At 44.3% G+C, this 12,500-nt stretch overlaps 2 protein-coding genes across 5 annotated transcripts in view; one reads left to right on the forward strand and one right to left on the reverse strand.

Annotated features, from left to right (window-relative positions):
• Window positions 1–1,093, forward strand: part of wdr77 (WD repeat domain 77) — a 6,159-nt gene extending 5,066 nt beyond the window's left edge. The window contains exons 8-10 of the mRNA XM_069725230.1: window positions 19–127; window positions 204–272; window positions 355–1,093. Of these exons, the coding sequence (XP_069581331.1) occupies window positions 19–127; window positions 204–272; window positions 355–484 (308 nt within the window). The 3' untranslated portion in view covers window positions 485–1,093. The remainder of the gene's footprint in view (window positions 1–18; window positions 128–203; window positions 273–354) is intronic.
• A 783-nt stretch (window positions 1,094–1,876) lies between these two features.
• LOC138636914 (uncharacterized protein C6orf132 homolog) lies at window positions 1,877–10,973 on the reverse strand. 4 transcript variants are annotated; one of them, XM_069725228.1, is made up of 7 exons: window positions 10,506–10,973; window positions 10,161–10,179; window positions 8,881–8,973; window positions 7,179–7,267; window positions 5,268–5,358; window positions 3,045–4,932; window positions 1,877–2,964 (listed from the first exon to the last, which is right to left on the reverse strand). In XM_069725228.1, the coding sequence occupies exons 3-7, from the start codon at window positions 8,957–8,959 to the stop codon at window positions 2,868–2,870; spliced, it is 2,244 nt and encodes a 747-aa protein (XP_069581329.1). In that variant the 5' UTR covers window positions 8,960–8,973; window positions 10,161–10,179; window positions 10,506–10,973; the 3' UTR covers window positions 1,877–2,867. The 4 variants fall into 4 exon arrangements, with proteins under 4 accessions (XP_069581329.1, XP_069581328.1, XP_069581327.1 ...); XM_069725227.1 differs by having other exon boundaries at window positions 10,161–10,209; XM_069725226.1 differs by lacking the exon at window positions 10,161–10,179.
• Between the last annotated feature and the right edge of the window lie 1,527 nt (window positions 10,974–12,500).

Genomic DNA, 12,500 nt, shown 5'->3' on the forward strand with positions numbered 1-12,500 from the left:
TTCCTGTCTGTGTGTCAGGTGACGAGCTGGGCAGAGTGACGGTGAAGGACTTCCTGGGGACGGAGGCGGCCCGGACGGAGGCGGTCCACAGCCGCAGAGTGAACGCGCTCGCCTTCTCCACACACAGGTGAGTCGTCGATGATGTCACTGAGGTGTCTCTGCTCCTCTGCATGATTATAACTCCTCCCTCCTTCCCCTTCCAGTTCCTCCCTGCTGGCGTCCGTCAGCGACGACTGCTCCCTCGCCGTCATCAACTCTGACATGCAGGAAGTGTGAGTCCCCACGCGTCACAGTAAAAACACTCCCTCGGTCTGCTGCACTTTTAAACTCACTCATCACGTGTTCCTCCTGCAGGCTGAGAGACCGCCGACACCAGGACGTGGTGAAAGACGTGTGCTGGCGTCACGGAGGCTCCGCCTCCCTCACCACGGTGGGCTGGGATCACCTGGTGCTGCACCACACGGCTCCCGGCTCCTCCTCTTAGACCTCCTCACCTGGGGGGGATAAATCGCTGCTCCTCCGCTGACGACGGGCTCCGTGTGGTCGTAGGAAGTTATAAACAGGAAACGGGAAGTTTGTCTTTCAGCTCCCGACATCTGAACCTCTGCTCCTCCAGTTCGGTCTCCGTCGTCGTCCTTCACACGGTGTCACCTCTCCATTTGTATCGCAGACTTTTACATTAAAGGTAACTTCACGTTGTGATAACTGACTTTGTGTTTCCTGTTCGGCTGTCTGGAGACGAGAGGAGTTGTACTTCCTGTCTGAGGCGGTCGTCGCGTGTTCATGGATGACGAGGGAGGTAACGACATTACAGCTGTGATCCGTTACGGCGCTCCTGCACGGTGATGGTTGTCACATGATCACATGATGTCACCAGCACAGCGCCGGGTTTATCCAAATACATTTAGTGCTTTAATGAATCTTAATATCATCAAAAAAATACAATTCAATCTTTGGAAAGATGTTGTTTCTGTGCAGGTTCTTACTTTTTCTACATGATGACACTCAAACTGTTAGAAAATTCAACTTCCTCCATAATTCTACTTTAGTTGGAATATGATGATTGATTTGCAATAAATTATTTAGTTAAGTAGTTGAGGTGTGAAAAGTGTTTTATATATGATGTCTTATTCAGTCCCTCCAGAAGTTTTTTGTGATCGTTTTCATCACAAACGTTTGATTTTTGTGGTGGATTTTCTCAAAAATTGCAACGTAATTAGTGGAGGTTGAAATGAGGGTTTTTTTGCAGTAAAATTGCAAAAGTTTGAGGGGGAAATGCTTTTTTTTTTTTTTTTTTTTATAACACCTACTGATATAAATAGTAATCTGTGCTTATTTCCTGTGATGATAATCCTGCTGCAAATCACAGAAATATTTTAGTTCTCATCTTTTTGATGTATTTATTGAACTTAGAGAAGCATCACGGGGCTCAAAGTGATAAAAAGAGTCTAAAGTGATGAATGTTTCCAGAACAAACCGTCTGTGACTGAAATACAGAACAAAGAACACATCTGCTGTCAGAATAAGACATTTACATGCTTTAAATCACATTCATTCAACACTAAAACAAAGTTCAGTCTCTCAGCTGGAAGTGGAGAAAACTCATTGAACATGTTCCTCATTCATCATAAGACCACATTTCCCACAAACCCCGTCACTTTCTGTTGTTGTGGTTACCTAGCAGCAGTTTGTTGTGATGGTGAGAGGAGAGGGGCGGAGCCTATGAAGTCAGTTTTATTTTGAAAGGTGATTTTATGCAGTAAAACTTTCAGCAGAGTTTCTGTTGACGATGTTTCTGTTTGTGGGAACTTTTCAAGCTGCTCCAAATATTACAATCTTTGCTGATTAAATAAACAACAACATCTGGATTAAGACATTTTAACGTGTTCATAAAACCTTTATATTGCATTTAAGTACAAACAAAAAACCTTCAACATTTATTAAAACATTCAGGTTGGTTTTATTTTCCAGCTCAGGAGTTGCTGGACATTTTTACACAACTTTAACCTTTACATCCAACTCTTATCATATCTGATATTTAATCTTATACAAATTGATATTTACATCAAAAACAGAAGTGTAGCTACGTCGACACAAACTTTTACTCCGCTAGAATAAATGATAATTAAACTCTTGTTAGATAAATATAAATATGAGAATCAGCAGTTAGCTCTGCTCCGGTCGACCTACATAGTGTAACAGTGGAAGAACATTTATAGTTATGGATGTGTGATAACAGCAGGAAGAACAACAATCAGGGTTACACCTGGATGTAAAGAAAAAATATGAATAGAATTTGGTTTTACAGTGAATATTACCTGTGAAATTCAGACTGATTAAAACACAAAAAGTCTTTAAAAAGTGGTCCATCAGGCTGCGACACATTAATGAATATGAAATTATATACAGTATATAAAAGGAAAAGTATCTGACAGTGTGAGCGCCGTGAAACCTTCTCAAACCTTTATGACACATTTTTATCATATTTACCAACCAAAGTGATTTCTTCAATGTGTTTTTTGCTGCTGATTTAAAATGCAGAGTTTTCTGATGCATCTGACCTTCCTCGACCTCTAAGACTCCCCTTTATGGACCGGCGTGACCTCCCTCGACCTCTAAGACTCCCCTTTATGGACCGGCGTGACCTCCCTCGACCTCTAAGACTCCCCTTTATGGACCGGCGTGACCTCCCTCGACCTCTAAGACTCCCCTTTATGGACCGGCGTGACCTCCCTCGACCTCTAAGACTCCCCTTTATGGACCGGCGTGACCTCCCTCGACCTCTAAGACTCCCCTTTATGGACCGGCGTGACCTCCCTCGACCTCTAAGACTCCCCTTTATGGACCGGCGTGACCTCCCTCGACCTCTAAGATTCCCCTTTATGGACCGGCGTGATGGGCTGTTTGGTTCCAGGCCGAACTGTGAAAGTCATTCCGTACTGATGCTTCGACTGTTTCCCGTTGCTGAAATAAAAACACTGAGTGAATAAAGACATCGAACGCTGATCTGATTGTTTTAAAAAGTTAACGAGCCGTATTCTCACCTGGCGGGAACTTTCACCGATGACGTCGCCTGGTACTTTTGGAGCACCTTGCTCTCCAGCTCCCTCATGTCCAGAGTGGCGGCTTTGTTGCCGACGGGGGAACTCTTGGTCTGCGGTTTGGTTTTGGGGACGACGGGGACCTTACTGTCCTCGTCAGACAACGGGGCGCCCCAGTCATCGGATGTGGACTCTGTGTCCTTCTCCGGGGACATTTTGTGGTCCATTTCCAACATCTTCTTCTGCAGGATGCTCAGCAGCGTGGCCTGGCTCGGTGAGAGGGCGGGCGGCAGCTGATTGGGGGCTGACTTGGGTTTGGTCTGAACTGGTGGCATCGGTTTGACCTCGGTTTCAGGAGGTAGCAGTTTCGTAACTGGCGGCGGCGGCGCAGGTTTCGGAGGAGGAGGCGGAACCAGAGCTGCAGAGGGCGGGCTCACAGGCAGCGGCGGCGCCGCCTTTTTAGTGGGCGTGGCGGGCGGACAGATGGACGGCGGCGGCTCCACGAGCTCGTCGAAGTCGTCGAACTCTGGCGGTGGAGGAAGAACCGGCAGATCCAACTCCTCTTTACTGTCCTTGGGCCGGGACGACGTGGAGGTTCTGTGTTCTACAGTTTGTCTCTGCTCCGCCACGCTGCTCACAGTCGGACCTTCGGGTGCTGTGATCCTACCGACACCTGGACTCGTCCACGGTTTCTGATCCCTGAGCAGCGCAGGACTGATGGATATTTCCGGACCTGTTTGCGTACGTGACGGGGAACCGACAGGCTTCTCCTGTCGTCGTTCTTCTGTGGATGTTTGACACGAGGATGAGTTCGACGTTGGGACGACCGTGAAGGAACTGGCACTTTGGGGAAGACTTGTAGTCGGCGGTTCGTTGTTCTTGGTGCTGTTTTCTCGGGACAGCGAGTGAATGTGCGATCTGTGTTTCTCTCGTTCTTTAGCTGCCATTAGAAGAGCCAGCGGAGACGCTGCCGGTCCGTCTCGTCCCCCGGTGGCTTCACTACCTTTCAGGTTGCGTAGTTTACGGTCCAATAAGGGACTGAATTTGTGGCCATGCCTTGGAAGTTCTTGGACTTTGTCCTTGCTGGGTTCTGGGTTCACCGGAGTATCGTTCACTTTCTGAAGCCGAGGAGACTTAAGAGGAACCTGCAGCGGTTCGGTTGGTTCTGGCTGCGCTGGAACCTGAATTCCTGTTTTGATCTCCTTATTGGGCTCCGGTTGGGTAGTTTGTGAGTTCTCCTTTAGTTCCTGTACATCTTTGAGAACCGGTTTAGGAGGTGCAGCCTTTTTGGAGGTTTTCCCGTCCGTCTGTACGAGCACCGGGCCAGCAGGCCCAGAATCCTCCAGGAGCAGCTTCTGCTTCGGTCTGGTGTCGCGGTCCTCGTACCCGCCGAGGACCGCGGTTGCAGGAATGCTGTAAAGCTTCGCTGTGTTTTGGGGATTGAAGGTGGACAGCGTGGGGGTCTGCACGGGGGGAGGGGGGGCCGGAGTCTGTGGTGGGGAGTCGGAGTTGGAGACAGAAGACGTTCTGATGGGCTTCGGAGGGGGTTTCTTATGAGTCTTGTGTTGCCTCTCAGTAGGCGGCTGTGGAGGAGCGAAGGTTGGTTTTTGGGGAACTAAAGGTGGACTAGAAATGGACAATGATGACGTGGAACCAGTGGAACTAGTAGACGGAGGCTTCGGTGGAGCCATCGGTGGTGGTTTCAGGAAGGATAAATCCTCTGAGGTGGGCTGAAGGTCCAGACTGTTCAGGTCTCCCATGAAGTCTGGTGGAGGGATGAAAGCTGGAGGGGGTGGAGGTGCAACAGAAGGAGGAGGAGGAACTAATATTTCTCCCTCCATGAGGCCCGGCACGGAGATAACGGATCCATTGGACAAACGGTCTCCACTGACTGGAGGGAAAGAAAAGAGAAGAAGTGAAGTGTATCGATAAGAGTATAAAATCATAAAAACTGAATTCCTCACCACGAGAATAAAATGAATGTTCTCTGCTCGTTTGTATCATGCAAACACTCCCTGTATCAACACGCCTCCGTCTGGTCCGGCTCTCCGGACCTTTTCAGGCTTATTGAGCAATCGCCTGGACAAACATTTACCTGCACGGCATGTTCTCCTTCATCCTGATCGCTGTTATCCATCAACTGAGTCCCTCACGGTCTCAATAATGGAGCTCAGACTCCTTTAAGCCACGTTAAACCTAAAGTACCCATCGGAGGCAGATGCTCACCAGAACCGTTGGTCTTCAGACTGTTGATCGGCGGCAGGAGAGGAACTTTAGGTGTTGGAACGGCGAAGCCTTGGAAGCTGTCAGACGAAGACTGCGAGGAAGAAAAGAGATGAGATGAACTCTGCTTTCTGCTCCGGCTTCAGGTGAACAAACCAGTTCTGAAGCTGATCAAGAAGGTTTGTCACAGTAAAACTTTAGGTGGAGATTATTTTCTTCCTCATCACATACTTCAGTCATGAGGAAGAGTTGGTGAATCAGAGGATCCACCTCTTATTCATCACATTGTCTGCTGTTAAATTGGGTCTGGCTGTCATTTAGATACCTGTGTGTGTGTGTGTGTGTGTGTGTGTGTGTGTGTGTGTGTGTGTGTGTGTGTGTGTGTGTGTGTGTGTGTGTGTGTGTGTGTGTGTGTGTGTGTGTGTGTGTGTGTGTGAAGAACTTTCTGTTCTTTTCATGTCCACCACAAATAAACTGTGTTGACACAACACGGTAGAAATAAGGGCAGAAAATCACACCTACGACGTGAGACATGTTTTAGAAGCTGTATCTCCTGATGAAAGTCCGTTTGAATAATCGACTCATGGAAGAAGCTCACAGCAGTCACTAGTTTCAGGAAAGAGTTTTATAAATCAGGCTAATGTGAGATGAGATTTAACTTTGTTTTGTTTCTTAATGTTGATTTTGGTTGGGTTTCAGGGGTGATGTGTTAAAAAGCGATGATGTCATGACTCTGCAGCTGTTGTGGTCATTCGTGTTGTTGTTAAAGACGGTAATTTAAAGATATGTGACGCAGAAGAAGCTGTTCTCCTGCTTTTCTTAACCCACAAAACAAAAGGAAGTTGTTTCCAGAAACGGTTGAATCTCTGAGTTTAAACAGAAGCGTTGCTCTCTTGAACTATCTGTGAAAATTCAACCAACAATTCAGATGTCAGTTTGAGTCCGCTGCAGAAAACACTTGTGAGAATCTGAAATGGACTTCAGCTTCGTGTCACACCTTGAACGAGTGTCTCTTTCCTCTTGCTCAGGTATGAACTCTGAATCACACGCAGGAGGGCGTGTCCCTGAACACGTCGTCTGATTTCAGCTGCGCTCTGAGTCACTGTCCTCCGCTGCAGCCGGTGCGCTGCCGGGCGTGGCGCGTCCACATGCCACAGATACATTCACAGAAACACTCCCCAGGCCGCGAGGCGAGGTGTGAACCAGAGGTTCATATCTGAAACCGTGACGACGTACCGGGGAGGCCTGTCAGTCACACCGACTGCTGATGTAGAGCTACGAGTTAGAAAAGCATCTTTCTAAAGCCCCTAAATATGAACTCTACTCTACTTCGGACATCTGGTTGAGACGTGTCGGCAGGTTTTAGTTCCAGTAAAAGTACAAACGTTTTATCAGCAAAATTCACTTTTATCATCAAAAACAAAAGATGCAGAATGGATCCTCGGTCACACTGTAAACCCAAACTAGACTTTTTACAACAGGAAAAGTTGATTCAGTCTTTACCACTGTATTAATAATAATAATACCACATGTTAATAAAATCTTAAACTGACTTGTAACTGTAGCTGTCAGATAAATGTAGTGAACTAATGTCCAGGATGAGTAAATATTGACTTTTCACCTCCATCAATATGATCCATACTCTGATATATCTGTTTATTTGATGTAAGAAGTCCTGACTGTAATTTGAAGTTTTTCTTGCTGCAAATTTGCCATTAATTTTTCAGCTGCAGCTCTTTTCTTGCGTTGTGAGGTTTAAACTCTTTAAAGCCTGAATGAACTGTCTCTGAAATATTCCTTTAATTGGAGGTAGAAAACTGAGTGGAGACTGTGCAGACGTGAATATTTTTGTAATTTAAACATCAGAAAGAGTGAAAACTCATATGAACCGTGCAGCTTCACTGAGATACTCACAGTGTGATGGTTGACCGTCGGTCGGGCCCGAACGCTGGCGGTCCCGGACTCGGGGATCGCCGAGGACAACAGCACCAACTCTACGTTGTCTGGGAAGAAATAAAATCACAGCATTATTATCCTCTTGTAATAAGGAAAGTTACGACGTAATGTTTCAGCTCGAAGGAGAAACCAGTGAGACCGAGCTGTGCAGGTAAAGAGATCCTGAATTGTGATGAGGAGTTGCTCGTTCGTTGCTACGACAACGTCTCCATCCACAGCTCACAGGAAAGATGATTGTAGTCCTTGTTGACATGTCGCATTGTGTTGAAGTGAAAGCTCAGCTGCAGGTAATTACAGCCACACAGCGTGTTGCATTCGACACATTAAAGTTAATCATATATCCATAAAGTTTATATGATGTGAAACTTGGCAGCATGAAGTTTGTTTCTTACGTTCGTTTCTTCAGAAGTCAAACAGACTCAGGTTTCAGGTAAAAGTTAATTAAACTGAACCTGCAGAAGAACAAACAGTGAAACTCTCAACCAGCTGATCGTATCTGACATTCCTCTGCTCTTCTCTTCACTGTCACTCATCTCCAATAAGTGACTGATGACAGGCACTTAGTCCGTCTGTCCTTCAGCTGCAGTGGGAACTCTGTCCATCACCGACGTGACGAGCAGATCGGTCCTGATAGGATCCCTGCAGAGGAAGGAGGGAACGTCTCGGTACCACCGGCTGCAGACTGGATCCAACCAGAATAACCAAACCAGTGGTTTCCCTCTTCCTGATTTAAATAGACAAATGTTCTCCCTCTCATGTTCCAGCTTTGCATCACAGGTGCTCGCTCGTTTCCTGCTCAATCAAAAGGAACTAATATGACATGCTTATCAGAGCACTGATAACATGGAGACAGCAGATATCAGATTTGAGTCAGAATAAAGATTTTAAATGGTCTTTTCCTGGTTTTACATTCATGTATATTGAACTGTTAATGATGAGTAAAAAGAACAAAGGTGCATCATTTTTGTGACTGGTGAACTCTTCTTCTTCTACTTTCCAAAAGTTTGTCAACAAAGATTTTAATTACTTGACTTACTATCTTTTTTTCTACAGCTGTCAACTGCAAATCATGGTTTTCTTCTGAGAACGGGGTTTGTTCACATGTTATAACTCATGCTGGTATATATTCTTAAATAATCCCCAAAATAGTGTATAATTATCAGATATTTAAATGAAAACAATATGTTTCTGAGTTTCACAGCTACACAACGCCCTGTTTTCTACCTGACAAACCTGAACTTTATCTATAAGGGTCGACGCTGCATCTGTCAGTGAAACAAACAGCTGTTTTAGACCGTTTTTATATTCCAGCCTGTTGGATCAACAATAATTTAGATTTAATTTATAAAGAACATGAAGCCTTTCAGATCTACAAGGTCGCCCAGTTTTCCCAGCAGCGACATAAACATTAAAGAACTGGTTTTTCATGAATCACATCCACCTGTTGCTACCTGTTAGCAATAAACACGTCATTAAAAATACTTATAATTACTGCTGAAATTTCCTTTTAGATGTATTTAGTTATAAAGTCACATATGGAGCTCCAGAAACACGTCTGTTTATTTCAACACGAGTCCAAAGGTCGTGTTGGTCCTCTGAGTCAGTATAATTATCATATTGTTATAATTATTATTCCTCATGATAAAGACTGAGGACTCACCCATGTCCTTCATCTTGATGTTGGTGTCGAACAGAGACTGGTTCTTCCGACCCAGAAAGTTCAGCGGTCCCTTCTTCATCGTGTTTGATGGGTCTGTGTTGGTGGATAATAATAATAATAATAATAATAATAATAATGTCTCCCTCAGCTGGGATCAGCGGCACATTTTTCACCGGCAGGTAAATAATCCGCAGGGAATCTCAGAGGAGCTGCTCTTCGACAGGTGCACCGTCACCGGGGCTCCAGGTAAACCTGACCGCTGATTTGGTGCAAAACTTCTGGACAGGCAGAGAAAATGGAGCAAGCCCCGCCCACTCCCTTTCACTGTGCCTCCGTGTTGCTCTCTCTCTCCACTCCCACAGGTGAGGCCGCAGACACATTCCTGCACAAAGCTCACCTGCCTCACAGCTCACCTGCCTCACAGCTCACCTGCCTCACAGCTCACCTGCCTCACAGCTCACCTGCTTCACAGCTCACCTGCCTCACAGCTCACCTGCTTCACAGCTCACCTGCCTCACAGCTCACCTGCTTCACAGCTCACCTGCCTCACAGCTCACCTGCCTCACAGCTCACCTGCCTCACAGCTCACCTGCCTCACAGCTCACCTGCCTCACAGCTCACCTGCCTCACAGCTCACCTGCCTCACAGCTCACCTGCCTCACTCACTCAGTCATGCTCTGCACTCTCACTGGAGGAAGTCTGTCATCATCATGAGCTCTCTGTGGTCTGATGGTTGTTGGGAAGGCTAATTATCACGCTTCATGAACATGCTGAGGAACACCTTCACCTGTACAGTGATGTGGCTCCAAACAGGAAATAACATATCGATGGGAAATGATCTGGTTATTGAGCTCTTATGGTTGTAAAATGTGAAATAAAACATCCCTCTTCATCATAAGTGACTTTACTTTAAGTATCACTTTAATTTTCTTGTATTTAAGTAGATTATTTTTATTTGGTTTTATCCTATTCATCAGACTGTATTGGGAATATAAAATGTATGATCAGTTTGTTAATTATTAAGATGAAACTAATCCAAAGCAGTTTTAATTAACTCCACTTTAACCAGCCACAACATTAGAAATGCAACAGAGGTTTTGAGACCAAATACAACACGTCTATTTCACGCTTTGCTGTTATACCGGGTTGAACTTGTACATGCATATGAAATACAATGAAAAATATTAGTGCATTTTTTTTTAAAATAGCTTATAAAAACAAAATAAAACCAGAAACAACAACATAACACTATTGAAGTAAAAGATTATAAAAACGCTCACCTGTACAGGTGGGTGGGAGCTAAACAGTAAAACCATAATCCCTGTTTGTCTTGAAGTAGGTCAAAGGTCAAACACAACAGAAATATTCAATGGAGTCAAGTCATGGAGGAATTCATGAATAATCAAAAACTAAATACAGAAACAAACATGGAGCACGGTGTAGAAATACTGTCTGTTCTCTGCATTTATTAATGCCTGAATCAAACAATTCAGCAGCTGCTTTATTTATCAGCGTTTACTCAGTTACTTTTTAATTAGAGTTGAAACATTATGAATCTCTTTTTTAATTTCCATTACAAATACGTGTCATCTCTGGTTTAACCTGACTTCTGTGGCTTGACCTACCTAAAGACTGAATCATGTGACCTGTGTAAGCAGGATGATTGTCAAGATGATGGTGAAGAGCCCGCAAGAGGATCAAGGACCTGACGCAGATGAGCGACTCCACAACAACAACACAACACACAGCGTTCACTGTCTGACAACAACAACACAACACACAGCGTTCACTGTCTGACAACAACAACACAACACGCAGCGTTCACTGTCTGACAACAACAACACAACACGCAGCGTTCACTGTCTGACAACAACAACACAACACACAGCGTTCACTGTCTGACAACAACAACACAACACGCAGCGTTCACTGTCTGACAACAACAACACAACACGCAGCGTTCACTGTCTGACAACAACAACACAACACACAGCGTTCACTGTCTGACAACAACAACACAACACGCAGCGTTCACTGTCTGACAACAACAACACAACACGCAGCGTTCACTGTCTGACAACAACAACACAACACGCAGCGTTCAACACAACACGCAGCGTTCACTGTCTGACAACAACAACACAACACGCAGCGTTCACTGTCTGACAACAACAACACAACACACAGCGTTCAACACAACACGCAGCGTTCACTGTCTGACAACAACAACACAACACGCAGCGTTCACTGTCTGACAACAACAACACAACACGCTTTTATGTGACTTTTTAACTCGTTTTCAGATGGAAACATTTGACTTGTTCCTCGTCTACTTTTATTCTACAGCTGCAGCTGGTAGTCATTTTGTGGGTTAAAAAATATCAGGACATTAGAGTTCAAAGTTAAAACTAAAAATCCATCTTGAAAACTTTAACATCAAGAATGATTACAGGAGAAACTTACCAGAGGAACATACTATCACCTGGATGACAGATGGTAATAAATCCATTGGAACTTTTTGTTAGTTCTATTACATCATTGAAAAAAAACATATCAACACATTGAAATGACAATTTAAATATAATATGGTTCCAATGTCAGCATTTAGAGTGTATTAAATACATTTTGCTGATTATAATTGATCTCAAATGAAGGTTTACAGACATTAAAATACAGATTTGAATCAGGTTAGTTTTGCCTCCATCCTTTTAGTTGAATAACACTGTGATTGTTTAAACATCGTCCAGCAGCCCCGTCAGTCTTTTCCTCGTCCTGGCTTCAGTCTCAGTGTTTCTGTGTCACACCTGAACCCGGTCGCCATGGAGACGTAGCAGACTGGTCCATCCTGTTCTTCTGTCCTCTGAGGGAATTCATCACGCCAACTGAAGCCGACTGAAATGCAAAGAATGTGCTGTTAATGCTTCACAGTGCTGAACGTCCCTCTCAGACCAGCAGTGACGGTTATGAATGAGCTCTCCGGGTCTTTAAGTTACCTGTTAGCACTTTTTTACGAATAAAGCCACTTTACACAGTTAGTTTAATCATATTGAACAGGAATCAGTTTATTTTGTCTAATCAGCTTCTGCTTTTAAACATTTTAACTTTATCTGCCAATCATACAAACTTTGACCTGCACAAAGCTAAAAAACTACAAATACAGCGAACATTATACGTCTACAGGAAGTAGCGAGACATGAATATTTCTGCATTGCTATATGAGGTCTGATTGAAGCCAGAAATGAAACGACAGCTGATATCTCATATGAATTTACTGTTTAAGAAGAATGTGTTCATTAAGTTAATTTTGTTGTTAAAAAGTAAAATCTGTTTCCAGTGAAGCTGTTTAAAGAAAAGCTTTAATGATCTTTTATATTTCTAGAAGTTGTTTCAGCCTGTCTGTGTTGTGTTCGTGTCTTTCTGAGGTCTGTCAGTCGGTTCTTCCTGCATGCTCGTCTGTCACCAGTCGTTCATTCTATTGTTCCACAGTGATTTATGTTTGTTTATGTATGTGTTGATGCTCTGTGCATTACTGTACATGCAGCTGAGAGGATCAGGATGAAGATTTACAGAGACGATTTCTGACTGTTGTCTGACAACATAAAAATGATGTTTGTATAATA

Source organism: Brachyistius frenatus, unplaced genomic scaffold (assembly GCF_029030835.1).
Source record: "Brachyistius frenatus isolate BFR_SWC_R1_liver_20210118 unplaced genomic scaffold, ASM2903083v1 Contig_415, whole genome shotgun sequence".
In the NCBI taxonomy this organism is placed as follows: Eukaryota; Metazoa; Chordata; class Actinopteri; family Embiotocidae; genus Brachyistius; species Brachyistius frenatus.